Source organism: Aquarana catesbeiana, linkage group LG01 (assembly GCF_042186555.1).
Source record: "Aquarana catesbeiana isolate 2022-GZ linkage group LG01, ASM4218655v1, whole genome shotgun sequence".
NCBI classification, from domain to species: Eukaryota; Metazoa; Chordata; class Amphibia; order Anura; family Ranidae; genus Aquarana; species Aquarana catesbeiana.
The window spans coordinates 877,719,548-877,732,769 of NC_133324.1; the positions used below are offsets into that span (position 1 = coordinate 877,719,548).

The 13,222-nt window shown below is 41.9% G+C and overlaps 1 protein-coding gene across 2 annotated transcripts in view; it reads right to left on the reverse strand.

Moving 5' to 3' along the window:
• CRMP1 (collapsin response mediator protein 1) overlaps positions 1–13,222 on the reverse strand; it is a 126,379-nt gene that overhangs the window by 91,961 nt on the left and 21,196 nt on the right. The window contains exon 1 of one of the 2 annotated variants that reach the window (XM_073610314.1): positions 4,377–4,563. The exons of the other annotated variant lie outside the window; for it this stretch is intronic. Coding sequence (XP_073466415.1) covers positions 4,377–4,415 — 39 coding nt within the window. The 5' untranslated portion in view covers positions 4,416–4,563. Of the gene's footprint in view, positions 1–4,376; positions 4,564–13,222 lie in introns of those variants that run through there. 2 annotated transcript variants of the gene reach the window in all.

Below are 13,222 nucleotides of genomic sequence, written 5' to 3' on the forward strand. Positions count from 1 at the left end.
CCCGACTCCAATGTCTCAGTATGAGGTCCTACCAAGAATAGATCTGGGGGTGTTGTCCCTGTCATGGCGGCGGCTGTTTATTCTCTCTTAAAGGAGACACGATTTTTACTACATCAAAAAACAGCTGAACTGTCAGTACAGGATCCAGAATCCGTCAAGTCTCATCAATCCACCCCTGAAAACCATTGCAGAATACACTCCAACAAGAACTATTAGAAAAAAGAACAATGCTGATAAATTCTGATTGGTCAGTGAGGGTAATTGCCGTTTGCCTTATTAAATATGAAGGCTGCAAGATACATTCTACATTGTCTTATATATATATATTGCACAAATATGAAGGCTTTGGTTAGTGGGGGTAATTGTTCTTTGCCTTAACAAATAGTGCACAAATATGAAGGCTGCAATGACAGCAGGCAAAATGAATTCTGATTGGTTAGTGGGGGTAATTGTTCTTTGCCAAATTATATAGCATGAAAAAATAAAAAGTATAGTGTAGAAATATGAAGGCTGCATGATAAATTCTGATTGGTCAGTGTGGGTGATTGTTGTTTGCCTTATTAAATAGTGCAAACAATATGAAAACTGCAAGATAAATTTTGATTGGTCAGTGGGGGTGATCGTTCATTGCCTTATTATATAGTGCACGAATATGAAGGCTGCAATGTCAGCAGGCAAGATACACTTTGATTGGTTAGTGGGGGTAATTGTTCTTTGAAGCCTTCATATTTGGATGGGGGGGGGGTGACCCCTCTGGGGGGGGGGGGCAATACATGTCACATCACCACCAATGGCATCCATTCACCAGGACAGGCTCAGGGGTGCAGGTGACATTCTATTCTATTATCCTGTGCAGGGCTCATCACAGCTATACAGGACTGATATCTCTACATTATTATATATACAGCTTGTTCTCCACAATGACAGCCTGGGAGCACTGGGACCACTGGGGGCACTGGGAGCACTAGGAGCACTGGGGGCACTGTGGGCACTGGGAGCACTAGGAGCACTGGGGGCACTGGGGGCACTGGGAGCACTAGGAGCACTGGGGGCACTGGGGGCACTGGGAGCACTAGGAGCACTGGGGGCACTGGGGGCACTGGGAGCACTAGGAGCACTGGGGGCACTGGGAGCACTAGGAGCACTGGGGGCACTGGGAGCACTAGGAGCACTGGGGGCACTGGGAGCACTAGGAGCACTGGGGGCACTGGGGGCACTGGGAGCACTAGGAGCACTGGGAGCACTGGGAGCACTAGGAGCACTGGGGGCACTGGGAGCACTGGGAGCACTGCAATCACTGGGAGCACTGGGTTAGAAGCAATCCAGCCTGCTAAGCACTGCACACTAAACCATTTATATGTGCATGCCATGTAATAAGGCAAAGAACAATTACTCCCACTGCAGCCTTCATATTTTTGCACACTTTTCTAAGGCAATGAACAATTATGCCCTGTACACACGGTCGGACATTGATCGGACATTCCGACAACAAAATCCATGGATTTTTTCCGACGGATGTTGGCTCAAACTTGTCTTGCATACACACGGTCACACAAAGTTGTCGGAAAATCCGATCGTTCTGAACGTGGTGACGTAAAACACGTACGTCGTGACTATAAACTGGGCAGCAGCCAATAGCTTTCATCTCTTAATTTATTCTGAGCATGCGTGACACTTTGTGTGTCGGAAATTCCTATAGAAAAATGTGTGATGGAGCCTACACACGGTCAGAATTTCCAACAACAAGGTCCTATCACACATTTTCCATCGGAAAATCCTATCGTGTGTAGAGGGCATTGCTGTTACTGACCAATCAGAATTTATCATGCAAGCTTTATATTTCTACACTATACTTTTTGTTTTTTCATGCTATATAATTAGGCAAAGAACAATTACCCCCACTAACCAATTTAGAGTTTATTTTTCTTGCTGGTACTGCCTTATTAAATAGTGCAAAAATATGAAGGCTGCAATGACAGCAGGCAAAATAAATGCTGATTGGTTAGTGGGGGTAATGATTTGCCTAATTATATAGCATAAAAAAAGTAAAAAAGTATAGTGCAGAAATATGAAGCCTGCATGACAAATTCTGATTGGTCAGTAAGAGTAACTGTTTATTGCCTTAGAAAACTGTGCAAAAATATGAAGGCTGCAGGATCAATTGTGATTGGTCAGTGGGAGTAATTGTTCTTTGCCTTATTACATGGCATGCACATATAAATAGTATAGTGTGCAGTGCTTAGCAGGCTGGATTGCTTCCACCCCAGTGCCCCCAGTGCTCCCAGTGGTCCCAGGCTGTCATTGTGGAGAACAAGCTGTATATATAATAATGTAGAGATGATATCAGTCCTGTATATATAATAATGTAGAGATGATATCAGTCCTGTATATATAATAATGTAGAGATGACATCAGTCCTGTATATATAATAATGTAGAGATGATATCAGTCCTGTATATATAATAATGTAGAGATATCAGTCCTGTATATATAATAATGTAGGGATGATATCAGTCCTGTATATATAATAATGTAGGGATGATCTCAGTCCTGTATATATAATAATGTAGGGATGATATCAGTCCTGTATATATAATAATGTAGAGATGATATCAGTCCTGTATATATAATAATGTAGAGATATCAGTCCTGTATATATAATAATGTAGAGATATCAGTCCTGTATATATAATAATGTAGAGATGACATCAGTCCTGTATATATAATAATGTAGGGATGATATCAGTCCTGTATATATAATAATGTAGGGATGATATCAGTCCTGTATATATAATAATGTAGAGATGATCTCAGTCCTGTATATATAATAATGTAGGGATGATATCAGTCCTGTATATATAATAATGTAGAGATGATATCAGTCCTGTATATATAATAATGTAGAGATATCAGTCCTGTATATATAATAATGTAGAGATGGTATCAGTCCTGTATATATAATAATGTAGAGATGACATCAGTCCTGTATATATAATAATGTAGAGATGATATCAGTCCTGTATATATAATAATGTAGAGATATCAGTCCTGTATATATAATAATGTAGGGATGATATCAGTCCTGTATATATAATAATGTAGGGATGATATCAGTCCTGTATATATATTAATGTAGGGATGATCTCAGTCCTGTATATATAATAATGTAGGGATGATATCAGTCCTGTATATATAATAATGTAGGGATGATCTCAGTCCTGTATATATAATAATGTAGGGATGATATCAGTCCTGTATATATAATAATGTAGGGATGATCTCAGTCCTGTATATATAATAATGTAGGGATGATATCAGTCCTGTATATATAATAATGTAGGGATGATATCAGTCCTGTATATATAATAATGTAGGGATGATCTCAGTCCTGTATATATAATAATGTAGGGATGATATCAGTCCTGTATATATAATAATGTAGGGATGATCTCAGTCCTGTATATATAATAATGTAGGGATGATATCAGTCCTGTATATATAAAAATGTAGGGATGATATCAGTCCTGTATATATAATAATGTAGAGATGACATCAATCCTGTATATATAATAATGTAGGGATGATATCAGTCCTGTATATATAATAATGTAGGGATGATCTCAGTCCTGTATATATAATAATGTAGGGATGATATCAGTCCTGTATATATAATAATGTAGAGATCTCAGTCCTGTATATATAATAATGTAGGGATCATATCAGTCCTGTATATATAATAATGTAGGGATCATATCAGTCCTGTATATATAATAATGTAGAGATCTCAGTCCTGTATATATAATAATGTAGGGATGATCTCAGTCCTGTATATATAATAATGTAGAGATCTCAGTCCTGTATATATAATAATGTAGGGATGATCTCAGTCCTGTATATATAATAATGTAGAGATCTCAGTCCTGTATATATAATAATGTAGGGATGATCTCAGTCCTGTATATATAATAATGTAGAGATCTCAGTCCTGTATATATAATAATGTAGGGATGATATCAGTCCTGTATATATAATAATGTAGAGATCTCAGTCCTGTATATATAATAATGTAGGGATGATCTCAGTCCTGTATATATAATAATGTAGGGATCATATCAGTCCTGTATATATAATAATGTAGAGATCTCAGTCCTGTATATATAATAATGTAGGGATGATATCAGTCCTGTATATATAATAATGTAGGGATGATCTCAGTCCTGTATAGAGCCCTGCACAGGATAATAGGATAGAATGTCACCTGTCCTGGTGAATGGATGCCCCTGGTGGTGATGTGCCATGTACAGTGGGGTCGCCCCCCATCCATCCATCCATGCACCCAATGTAACAAAGGACAGCGCCTGGTGCTGAAAGCTTACCGTAATGTGCGGGATGCTCTTCTTCCCCTGGTAAGACATGATGGATCGAGCACCGGGAAATGCAAACACAAGTCTGAGAAGATCGCTGGAACTTCCTCGCACACACACAGGAAAAAAAAAATCGGCGATTTAAAAAAATCTATTTATGAGCCGCCTGATCGGCTGCAGCGATACAGGGAAGAGCCTCTCCGGGAGATTGCTGAGAGCTCCTCCTACAGGCGGCCGGGGAGAATGACAGGCTGGCTGAGGATTTCGCTATCCTCATCATCCAATAACAGAGGAGGAAGGAGTCCCTTCATAGGCAAGGACTCATGTAATGCTGGATGGAGGAGACTCTGCAATGGTGGGGGAAAGGACTGGGCTCCTCACAAGTAATAGATATATGAAGCTGCACACAGCAACTGAAGGCACATGGCATGTGAAAGGCAAAGGAAGCTGACAATTCTTCTATTACAGGATTTTATATACTACTGACCATTGTGTGCAGTACTGTACGTTTACATCAGTCCCTGCCCCCAAGGAGCTTACACTCTAAGATCCCTATCACATATGCATGTAGTGTATATATACAGCATGGCTCCCAGCTGTCCCTGATTTGGAACAATGTCCCTCTGTCCCTCTTTCCTCCTCATTTGTCCCTCATTTTGGTCTGATCTATATAGTTGTATATAAAATGCACTTTTTATCTTTCAAAAAGTGTTTCCCAGTGCTAAACCTTGCCTCCAATTTCTAAATTGCTGCATTTGTAAAATTTAGAAGCCAATATAAAGCAATAGTAGTGGTAAAAGAGCCCTTGTGGATTTAATTAACCTTTTTTGGGTTAATTCTCCTTTAAGGGGGTGTGACAGGGGGCGTGTCCTCTGCCTACATACGTTTGCTAGTAGGTGTCCCTCATTCCCATCTCAAAATGTTGGGAGGTATGATACAGACACTGGGGCCAATAAAGCTACTACAGGTGTGCAGCCTATTGCATTAGAGTTACCCCAAAGCTCATACACACACCCCTTTCTCAGCAGCCTCAGCTGCACTGGATAGGGAATGAATAGGAAGTGTTCTGTGCTGAGCAGCTTCCTGTTCATTCACAAACTGAAGCATAGTGAACATAGTTTACTACGCTTCAGTTATTATTTAACACAGCGTTCATTTAGAATAGGAAGGGGCCATTAAATGACATATTGATTAGCCTCTTCTCCTACTCTCCTTCCTGAAATATCCCCTGCAGCAGCTGGCAGGAGAGGAGAGGTAGGGAGGGAAGCCAGCAGCACTGCGGTGGGGGGGCGCAACATGAGGGGAAGCCTGGGTAGTAGGGGGAATAAGCACCGCACAGTGATTAGGGTGTGCACAGGCACACCTGGCACAACCCCTGCGCACACCTATGAAACCTACCAGCATGTCTTTGGAGTGCGGGAGGAAACCCATGCAAACCCATGCATTGGCAGTGCCACTGTCTTGGCTTTGTGTGTTGGTCCATGGGTAAGCATCGGTGTTCTCCATTTCCCCACTTATTAACCGCTTCTGGACCACCCCACCTATATTTACTGTGGCAGGGCAGATGGCTGCGCAAAATCACGTACCTGTATGTGATTTCGTGCAGGCGTTTTAGGGGGACCAATCACCGCGGGTGTCCCTTCAATCAGCAGGTCCAGCGGCCGCAATGGCCGTCATGACCCACCTATAGTTCACAGGAGAGACGGATCTGCCATCTGCCTATGTAAACAAGGCAAACGGCAGATCTGTCTGGAAGGGAAAGAGAGATCTTGTGATTCAGCTAAGCTGAATCCCGAATCTCTCTTTCACTTCAGTATGACACTGCCCCACACAGTTAGGAAGCACCTCCCTAGGGAACATTTAACCCTTTGATCGCCCCTGGTGTTAACCCCTTCCCTGCCAGTGCCATTTATACAGTAATCAGTGCATTTTTTAGCACTGATCACTGTATTGGCGTCACTGGTCCCCAAAAAGTGTCACTCAGTGTCAGATTTGTCTGCCGCAATGTCGCAGTCCTGCTAAAAATTGCAAATCGCAAGTCCCTAAATCTATCCCGTAGTTTGTAAACGCTATAACTTTTGCGCAAACCAATCAATATACGCTTATTGGGATTTTTTCCACAAAAATATGTAGCAGAATACATATTGGCCTGAATTGATAAAGAAATTTGTTTTTTTTACATTTTTTGGGGGGGATATGTATTATAGCAGAAAGTTTTTCAAAATTGACGTTTTTTGTTTATAGCGCAAAAAATAAAAAGTGCAGAGGCGATCAAATACCACCAAAAGAAAGCTCTATTTGTGGGGAAAAAAGGGACATCAATTTTATTTGGGTACAAAAAAATGGCCTGGTCAGGAAGTGGTAAAGCCTTCCAGAGCTGAAGTGGTTAATATCTTACTATCACTTTTTGTTTTCTCTGGATAACATGTATACTTTGTTATACCGTTCCAGATATTATCCTCTGAAGAAGCAGTAGAACCCCACAAAACATGTAGAGGAACACTTGTCCATTGATGACCCACTATCCCTCTTGTCTCCACCTCAGAGCACACTATTAGTGAAACACATGTATAGACAGAGTGTATTTTAAAATATTTTTTTAGTATGAACATCGGAAATTATGTTCCTATCTGTATTTGGATAACCTCTTTTTACTCTTTTTTATATAAAAAAAAAACTTTACTTTACTCTACGTGTATCCTGTCCAAGGTACCAAGATAGTCCACTTCTTGTCTTTTTGGAGACTACTAGAGGAATTGTCTCCTTTCTCCATTTCCAATTATTATTTGGATGATGGTACCCCCCTATTGAATCTGAGCTTAGTTTTGTTAGAGGCCCTCTCTTGTCTCATGCTAACACAGAGAGAACATGGCAGGCTGGGATTCAAACCTAAGATCCCAGTGCTCCAAGGCAGATATACTAACCACTAAGCCACCATGCTGCAGCTCCACTTTTTAGGGTACAACAATTTTTCTCTGGAAATGGCTGTCCTTAAGCACCCGGCCTTTGTTAATAAATGGCCTGATGGCTCACGCTTGCAGGTAGGGGGTGGCATACATCTATGACCTCCCTCACCCACCACTGTATCATGTGACCACTGTGACAAATCATAGTGATCACATATGTAAACAATGGCTGCATGCTGCAGTCAGTGCTCTGTATCCTCTCACAGTGATCGGAATTGTAGGAAACACCCTGTGATCACATTTTTTTGCACCTTGTCACTACAGCAGCCAGCCAGTGTCCCTGATTACTGTCCACATTAGTACAGTTTTACCATATCAGTGCAGCCAACTACAGCGTTCCTGACTGCCACCACACCAGTCACAGAGTCCCCACAACAGTGCAACCAGCAGCAGTGTTCCTGGTTCCTGATCACCACCACACTAGACCAGTGCAACCAGCTGCAGTGTTCCTGATCACCAGCACACTAGACCAGTGCAACTAATAGCAGTGTTCCCGATCACTACCACACTAGACCAGTGCAACCAGCTGCAGTGTTCCTGATCACCACCACACTAGACCAGTGCAACTAATAGTAGTGTTCCTGATCACTACCACACTAGACCAGTGCAACCAGCTGCAGTGTTCCTGATTACCACCACACTAGACCATTGTAACTAACAGCAGTGTTGCTGATCACCACCACACCAGACCAGTGCAACTAGCAGCAGTCAGTGTTCCTGATCACTACCACACTAGATCAGTGCAACCAGCTGCAGTGTTCCTGATTACCACCACACTAGACCATTGTAACTAACAGCAGTGTTGCTGATCACCACCACACTAGACCAGTGCAACTAGCAGCAGTCAGTGTTCCTGATCACTACCACACCAGACCAGTGCAACTAGCAGCAGTCAGTGTTCCTGATCACTACCACACTAGATCAGTGCAACCAGCTGCAGTGTTCCTGATCACCACCACACTAGACCAGTGCAACTAATAGTAGTGTTCCTGATCACTACCACACTAGACCAGTGCAACCAGCTGCAGTGTTCCTGATTACCACCACACTAGACCATTGTAACTAACAGCAGTGTTGCTGATCACCACCACACCAGACCAGTGCAACTAGCAGCAGTCAGTGTTCCTGATCACTACCACACTAGATCAGTGCAACCAGCTGCAGTGTTCCTGATTACCACCACACTAGACCATTGTAACTAACAGCAGTGTTGCTGATCACCACCACACTAGACCAGTGCAACTAGCAGCAGTCAGTGTTCCTGATCACTACCACACTAGACCAGTGCAGCCAGCAGCAGTGTTTCTGATCACCACCACACTAAACAAGTGCAACCAGCAGCAGTGTTCCGTATTACCACCACACTAGACCAGTTCAACCAGCAGCAGTGTTCCTGATCACCACCACACTAGACAAGTGCAACCAGCAGCAGTGTTCCTAATCACCATAAAAAAGAAGAAGATAAAAAAGAGTAATGTAGATACAGGCACATCAGATAAAAAATCCGTCCGGGTAGGCTGTGTGGTGGGCAGCAGGGCTCCACAGGGGGCGATCCTATGTGCTGGAGTGTATCACAAATGTCTCTTGACCCGTCTGGCGGCGCCGGTGGTGACCAGTGTCACAGGCTGGGTTGAAACAGGCACTGCGTGGATCGTCTTGTTCGTTGTTGTATTTCCCGGGTCACAGTGATGCTGGGGGCGTGCACGCGTTCGGAGCATGCGTGCTCCTTCATTAGGCCTACACTCCAGCACATAGGATCGCCCCCTGTGGAGCCCTGCTGCCCACCACACAGCCTACCCGGACGGATTTTTTACCTGATGTGCCTGTATTTACCTTACTCTGAGTGAGTGCATTTCAACTTGTAATAAAATGTTTATGCTTCAATACTGCACTTAGGTTGGTGCTGCTTTTCTTCTTTTTTATCTCCCTCCTAAGGTGAATTCTGCCCTTCAAGCATGCTGCCTCCTGTATCTGTCTATACCCTGCCCCCCCCCCCCCCCCCATTTTCCCCTCCCCATTTATCCATTTTATCCCAGTTTTATGCCTGGGCTGCTGTATATTAACCCAGCACTATCCCTGGACTCTTTTTATCATTTTTTATTATTGGACTGTATTATAATTTATATATTACTGTTATATATTTGACGTCTCATACAAGCTATTCTTAATTTCTTATCCAAATTTTTTTATCAATTTTACTATTACTTAATATCCCTTTGTGTATTGCTCACCCCAATCCACAGCTGTCTTCCCCTAGCGCAACAAAATATTGTAAATGTAACTGATCACCACCACACTAGACCAGTGTAACCAGCAGCAGTATTCCTGATTACCACCACACTAGACCAGTGCAACTAATAGCAGTGTTCCTGATCACCACCACACTAGACCAGTGCAACCAGCTGCAGTGTTCCTGATCACCACCACACTAGACCAGTCCAACTAGCAGCAGTGTTCCTGATCACCACCACACTAGACCAGTGCAACCAGCAGAAGTGTTCCTGATCACCACCACACTAGACCAGTGTAACCAGCAGCAGTGTTCCTGATCAACACCACACCAAACCAGCGCAGCCAGCAAAATTGTTCCTGATTGCCACTACATGAGTTTCTGTGGATTACATGGAGTCAGGGTGGACTCCTAGCCTGACCTGCACCCTCAGTGGAACACCCTGAATGGGAGACATAGATGCAGGAGCAGAGACCCTAAAGTGGGTTTAGGTTCACAGCCAACAACAGTGTTTCTGATCCTTTGCCTGTTTGCTGACCATGTCTCTTCCTGTCATCTGAACTGACCCATCTGCACATCATGTTGACTACATTCCTGTGAGATACCAGTCCCAGCCATCCCCGCGCACAACTGCACTCCTGGAACCACAGGAACTCTTTTGATCAGCCACCTATGCTTTCTGGTCATTGAACATGGAATTCCTGAAGGCAGCCACATACCAGTAAGCTAGGCTTGCTTGGCTTAAAGGAATGGGACTGCTGTAGGTGTCGCTACACAAAGCAATCATCTCTGACCACTCATATAGAGGAGAGCATTGAAATACAATTTTTGATACAATGTTGGTTGATTTTTGTGATACACAAGATACAATGTCTGCTACATAATCAGTCCAAACATTTTAAAAGTATCACATATGTGGTATCCCTATACTCAGGAGGAATAACAGAATGTGTTTTGGGGTGAAATTCTAAGTATACCCATTCTGTGTGTGTGAAAAATATCTTATTACATTGACAACTTTGTGTTAAAAAATAAATTTTCACTTTTTCCAAAAACTTGTGGCCAAAAATTAAATCAAAAAACTCAAATTGCCTCTTAAAAATACCTTAGGATGTTTAACTCTCCAAATTGTGGTGATTTTGTGGAAGTTTCTACTTTCCTGGATATTAATGCATATTTTATGCCCCTAGAAAGCTTGAACGTGCTTCTTGGATTTTGGGCCCCTCTATACGACTAAGCTTGTGGCAGAAAACTGAAATCTTTTAAAGTTTCCTTTTTCCTCTTCAAAAAATACCTTGGGTTGTTTGCTTTCCAAACTGTGGTCATTTTCTGGGTGTTTCTGCTGTCCTGGCACTCCAGGACCTCCAAACATGTGATAGGTAGTCAGGAAAAAGGATGCATAATTTCTGCCCCTTGAAAACTTGAAGGTACTCCTTAAATTTTGGGCCTCTATTTGCGACTAGGCCTGAAGTTAAAAAATTCCCACATATGTGGTATGCCCATACTCGAGAAGAATATCAGAATGTGTTATGGGGTGTAATTCTAAGTATGCCCATGCTGCGTGTTCTTTTCTTCATTTTCCAAAAACATGTGGCAAAAAAAAAATGTTCATAAAAAGACTCACCATTAAAAAATAAATTAAACAATATGATAATTGTGGCGCCAACAAAAAAAACCTTTCTATAAAAGTGCAGCTGTTCCTTTAAGTGGTTGAACCCACTTTCAAATCAAAACAGTAAAAATGTGCTACTGTGTTATGTCAACATTTCATGTAAATAAAAATAACATAATCACCAATCCATAATTTGTGCCTCAATTTATAGAAAAGACAAATATTAATAAAGACCTCTTGAGATTCTCCAACCATCGTGATTAAAGATGTGCAGTGCTTAAAATCTCCTTCATTTAGAACTTTTACACACTTCAGAAGTGTGTAAAAATTGCACACTCACCAACCATCAATATTAGACAAGTGTAACATATTAGTTTCACATAAGAACTATTCTTGGGAGGAATTTATTTTCTGCTTGTAACAGGGAGAATAGAAATATATAAACTTTGTAAGCTAGTACAGCCGCTGTCACATTTAAAATTGCCGCGACTGTGCGGGGCTCCACTTGCACAGCCGCATCATTCATTTACAGGGATCTGTGAATGAATGAACTACAAGACCCATCTCTCACTGTAGCAGATGGACTTGTAGTTCTTGATGGACTACAAGTGAAGTAATTAGCTCACCTGTAATCCATTGAATCTTCCTCAAGCTCTCCAACTGACAGCCCATACCGAGGTACAGAGAGAAAGAGAAAGAGTTTGCAGAAGCCTGACACTGCACCTGTGATCCACTGACCTCGGGCGCAATATTTTGTAGGCTCCTATAAAAAAAAAAAAAAATGCATATTTTTCCTGCAAAAAAATTTTTTTTTTTTAATTCTTTTAAAGGTGAACCTAGGCTTTAAAATACCATTTTTTCTCAGTGAAAATTATGCTTTCTTCTCTCACTCTCCAGTGCCCTGTTAGTAATAGCCAATGGCAGGCAATCACCAAATTGTTCCAGTGCAAATCATTTTTGGGCCCCTCATGTTCAAATACACATATTCACTGTAGGGTGGAGAGAGAGATAGACAGAGAGAGAAGCACTCTTTATGTCTTGTTCTGGCCTGACCCACTATACATGGGCCACAAAGTCCCAGAGTCTGAAGAAATTGTATGTCCACCTTTAGTAACATTCCCATCCCTCAACCCAATTGTCCTCACCAGATTTATATTGCAGAAAAGTAGAGGGGCTGCGTCTGACCAGGTCTGTGACAAAGTTCTGAGAGCACTAGGTCTACCTCTGGTGCCTATTGGAAAGCACAGTCATAATTAGACTCCCTGCACAACTGCCATAAAAGGAAAATAGAGAAACATGGAGGTTGTGATTGCTAACTTCACAAGCCTTTTTGCTCTCATGCTCTTCAATACTTGCATTCACAAACCCAGAGCCTGTTTCTCTGACTTTTCTGATACTCATACTCTTTTGGGGACATTGACTAAAAACCAGAGAGTCAGCGTACCAGGCACACAACAAAAACTTTCAATGGCAGCCCCAATATTTCTCCTACAACAAGTTCACTTTAATACTTGAAGTGTTTTTTATTTGATAGAAGAGAGTCATTTGTAGTATTCTGAATTTAATCTGTTTATACAAATGTGTTCTCAGAGTTTCACTAGTAAAACGTATATTTTTAGAACAGAGTTGAAGTGAATCAGTTACTTTGCCCATCCAAAAAAGATGGTCACATGCATTGTAGGTGGAAGGAGAACGGGGTCACATGCTCCCCCAGAAACACCAGATAGTGCTAAGAGCTAGGGCAAGCTTTGGAGGGGGGGAGCATGGTGACCATAAATATCAGTTGAGGGGAGGAGAACTGCAATGGACAAAGTGACAAGATCACTTGAAAGAAGGAAAAGCACAAGCTGATGCATCCAAGAAATGTTACTATCATTGAATAAGTTGTCAAACCATATAAATATATTAGGAGGCTTCCTGCCATACAGTCAGACAAGATGATCATTTGCAAACATTGCTAAAAGATTATGAGGGGCAAATATACTGTATTTCCGCCATTAAATATGCTAGAGTCAGTCAGAATAGAATTTTCGGGAGTTACAAGATGAGG